This window comes from Onychomys torridus, chromosome 12, assembly GCF_903995425.1.
Source record: "Onychomys torridus chromosome 12, mOncTor1.1, whole genome shotgun sequence".
In the NCBI taxonomy this organism is placed as follows: Eukaryota; Metazoa; Chordata; class Mammalia; order Rodentia; family Cricetidae; genus Onychomys; species Onychomys torridus.
The window spans coordinates 4,750,969-4,754,852 of record NC_050454.1 but is presented as its reverse complement, the minus strand read 5'-3'; the positions used below and the strand labels follow the sequence as shown (position 1 = coordinate 4,754,852).

General features: G+C 48.1%; 1 protein-coding gene across 1 annotated transcript; it reads left to right on the top strand.

Moving 5' to 3' along the window:
- Positions 1–2,032: 2,032 nt before the first annotated feature.
- Positions 2,033–3,448, top strand: Sst (somatostatin). The gene is made up of 2 exons (XM_036203780.1): positions 2,033–2,393; positions 3,084–3,448. Exons 1-2 carry the CDS (start codon positions 2,256–2,258, stop codon positions 3,294–3,296), a joined length of 351 nt encoding a protein of 116 aa, XP_036059673.1. The 5' UTR covers positions 2,033–2,255; the 3' UTR covers positions 3,297–3,448.
- The last annotated feature ends 436 nt before the right edge of the window (positions 3,449–3,884 follow it).

Genomic DNA, 3,884 nt, shown 5'->3' with positions numbered 1-3,884 from the left:
CTTAGATTCATCATAATCCAAGGATTGTAAAAGGAACTTAAGCCCCAGGAGTCATCTTGTGCACAACCTCAGCACTTCAGCGGGAGTGTGGGAGAAGCAGCTTTGGCACTGCGATTCCAGACTAGGTGCTCAAACTGCTCTCCCTCAGGAGAGGATTTCCAGCACGGAACAGCTGTGGAGACAAGAGAGGGAAGGAGAGGCCAGAGAGGAGAGCTGCCTGGGGCAGAGTCTGAGCTAGGTAGGCATTGGCAGACACGGTGAGAAGGAGGGGGAGGGGCCAAGAAGACAGGAAACAGCCAGATGAAATCAAAGGGAGGTCAGAAAGTCACCGAAATGTGAGAATAAAAACAGAGGTGAGGCTAGGAGTGTAGGGAGTAGACAGCAACCCGGTGAGAAACAGTCTGAGAGAGAAATTCAGGAGAAAGGTGTGAAAAGAGAAAGAGGAGAGAGGACAAAGTGTAGAGAGAAAGGACAAGCATATGGAAGGTCTGGAAGAGGAGGCAGAGACAACGAGATGGCCAGACACCGTTTGCTCTTTCATTTTCTGCTTTGTGGGGCTGCCAAGGGCCAGGTCCACAGGAGGAGAGATAGGATGTCATTTGAGGGTGTCTCGGGATGGATGACCAATATGGACTCTGAGACCACAGCCTGGAGCCGGGAAAGATCTTAGGATGCATAGGGGTATGGTGTGTTTCCTACGGCTGGGTTCCATAGTGCTCTGGATTCATTGCTCTTGCAGACTGTTCCGACACATGAGTGATTTTTCAATTTAATGCCCTATTTTGTGCTTCCCCTGCCTGGAATTGGTAAAGCCCCAGATGCCTGAGCACTTCCTGCTGTTCAAGCTCCCTTTGCTTTGGCTTACAGATACAAAAGGAAATATCAGCTAAGCCATTTCAAGATACCAGCCCACCCCTCCCTCCCTCTACTTCATGGTTTGGATGCAAGCTTTGAGGATGGTGTGATCCATGATGCATGGCCCATCACAGCATTGGGCAAGTCCTCTGCCTCCTTGGACTTCTGGAGCTGTACATTTTTAAAAACTCTACTACTGGCTTCTCTGACAATCCCAAAATATTAGTCCTTGAAGAGCCTGTGGAGATCACCTGTTCTGTGCCAGGAATGGAGCTGGCATTTCCTTAATAAGCAATCACTTTGAAAACTGCAGCCAGGGCTCCCAGCTAGATTCAAACACGCAATTGGATGACACGCAGATTTCCTTAAACTTCTGTAGTAGAAGAAAGAGAGGCCCTGACAGTCTGTTGATCCTTTGCCCACACATAATGGCTATAAACTGCCAGGGGCTCCTGGACTTTTAAATGCCCAGCCTGGGGATTCCTAACCTAGGATTGTTCCTACTGGCCAGGAATCTGCCAGAACATTCATAGTACTGAGCAAGAACCCTGGTCTTGAAGTCTAGATGTCTAGTATTTCTTTGTACAGAGCAACAGCCTGCCAGTCTCTCAAGCCTTCCTGATTCAACTCCTGAGGCTTATTAGATGACTTCTGAGACTGCTTTGCAGGGCTGTTTCCAGGTGCCCAAATGTAGTCTCCCTCTCTCCCTCATGTGTGTGTTTGTCTCTCCAGTGTCTTTCTTTTGTCACACAAGAAAGACAGGTAGATTAGACAAAAGTGAGGTTCCTATAGGGGCCAATCTCATCCTTTTTTCCTATAAGGCTTTAGGAGATTGAGGGAGAGGAGATAGTTCAGTCCCCTTAATTGCATGTTTTATTCTCAAATCTGTTCCTAGACGACAATGGTTCAAGGTCTCATTTGTCATACAACACACTTAGGCACAGTAACAGGTATCCAACTGTGTGTGATGCTGTATTTGCTGGCCAAGGACAGAGTGTTGTCTGTGTATTTGAGTGTGCCCATATGCGGCTGAGATATGGAATATGCATGTAAGCACTGAGTGAAAGTAAGATTGTATGGTCTGTCTGGTGTGGGGAATTTCAAGTGCCTGTGTGGGTGCAGGCTTTTTTTTTTTTTCTTTTTAAAAATAAGCCACTTTAAGATCGTGTCGCCTCCCCTCACTTCTGTGATTGATTTTGAGAGGCTAATGGTGCGTAAAAGCACTGGTGAGATCTGGGGGCGCCTCCTCGACTGACGTCAGAGAGAGAGTTTAAAAGGGGGAGACCGTGGAGAGCTCGATAGCGGCTGAAGGAGAGGCTACCCGGAGCCGTTGCTGCTGCTGACGACCCGCGACCAGACTGACCCACCGCGCTCCAACTCGGCTGCCTGTGGCCGCAGAGATGCTGTCCTGCCGCCTCCAGTGCGCGCTGGCCGCGCTCTGCATCGTCCTGGCCTTGGGCGGTGTCACCGGCGCGCCCTCGGACCCCAGACTCCGCCAGTTTCTGCAGAAGTCTCTGGCGGCTGCCGCAGGAAAACAGGTATGGAAATGGCCGGGACTCGTCCGTCCCTCTTGCGAATCCCCCAGCTTTCCCCTTAGCCTTGCTGCAACCTCTGCGACAGGTGTTTGGCTGGCACTTCTCAGAGCCTCACAGCCCCTAAGCTCCCAGGGAAACTTTTGAAGTCTGGGGTCCCCTCTGACTCTTTCCAGATTGATCAGCGCAGTTGGGTCGGTCACCTTGCAGGTAAGTTCCTCCCTGGCGTCTAAGAAAATTCAAACTGGGTAACTGAGCCCAGCTGGGACTGGGCTCTCTCCTTGGTGCTGCCCCGATGGTTGCTGACCTAGGTGCTGAATCGCGGTGTTAGTCCACAAAAAAAAAACGAGACAGACTGGGGCGAGGGGCTCTGCAGTCCAGCTGGGAGGTTTGTCTTTACCTCGGGGACGTGGGTGGGATGTATGTGCGCAAGAACTCAGGTCGATCCTGTATCTCAGAAAAGGGAAATGGAGCTGCGCAAACTGTTGGCATTCTATTTATTTATAAAACCACGTTTCATCATCTGCGATCTCTCTGTTTTAAGCCCCCTCCCCACCCCCACCCCATAATCTAGTTAATACAGCGACCACCCGTATTATTATGAAAAGTGGCTTCTGAGTGAGCAAATCTTATTTCCAAACTACGTTTTCCCTTTTCTCCCATTCTTCATTTTGCTCTTCTCTCTACCCCATCCAGGAACTGGCCAAGTACTTCTTGGCAGAGCTGCTCTCGGAACCCAACCAGACAGAGAATGATGCCCTGGAGCCCGAGGATCTGCCCCAGGCAGCGGAGCAGGACGAAATGAGGCTGGAGCTGCAGAGGTCCGCCAACTCGAACCCAGCCATGGCACCCCGGGAACGCAAAGCTGGCTGCAAGAACTTCTTCTGGAAGACGTTCACATCCTGTTAGCTTTAGTATTGTTGTCTCAGCCAGACCCCTGACCCTCTCTTCCAAACCCAATCTCTCTTCCTTAACCCCCATCCTCCCAATGCTCAACTAGACCCTGCATTAGAAATTGAAGACTGTAAATACAAAATAAAATTATGGTGAAATTACGAAAACCTGTGTTTGGCTTCTTATTGAGTAAATTATTTTGTTCAAAAATACATGATAAACATGAATTGTGCCTTCTGTAAACACATTTTGGGTATGCATGCCAATGCTCACAAACATCTATTAAAATTTCCTTGTGGTAATAAAGGTTAGGCTTTGAATGATGGGTTATTTAAAACTTAACTTCAAATGTCTATAAATTGAAGCATGTATCCAAATGATGGCTATTGGGAACAGCTGCCATAAACATCATTTACATATTAAAGACATTTGGAGATAGATGTTGGATTGACAAAATGTCATTTAGAACTCACGGGCAGGCAGGCTGAAGTATTCAACTGTGTGTTGTGCTGATTCACAAAATATCTGACATTTTTAAAATAGAAAGAAAGTGATTGAGAATTAGGGAAAGAACTTGGTTTAAATAACTAAAATAAATTTTCA

Bases quoted from the DNA above. Each gene is read 5' to 3' on its own strand.
- Sst (XM_036203780.1), top strand. From the start codon at position 2,256: ATGCTGTCCTGCCGCCTCCAGTGCGCGCTGGCCGCGCTCTGCATCGTC. The intron at 2,394-3,083 runs GTATGGAAATGG...TACCCCATCCAG, and splicing joins CGGCTGCCGCAGGAAAACAG to GAACTGGCCAAGTACTTCTT.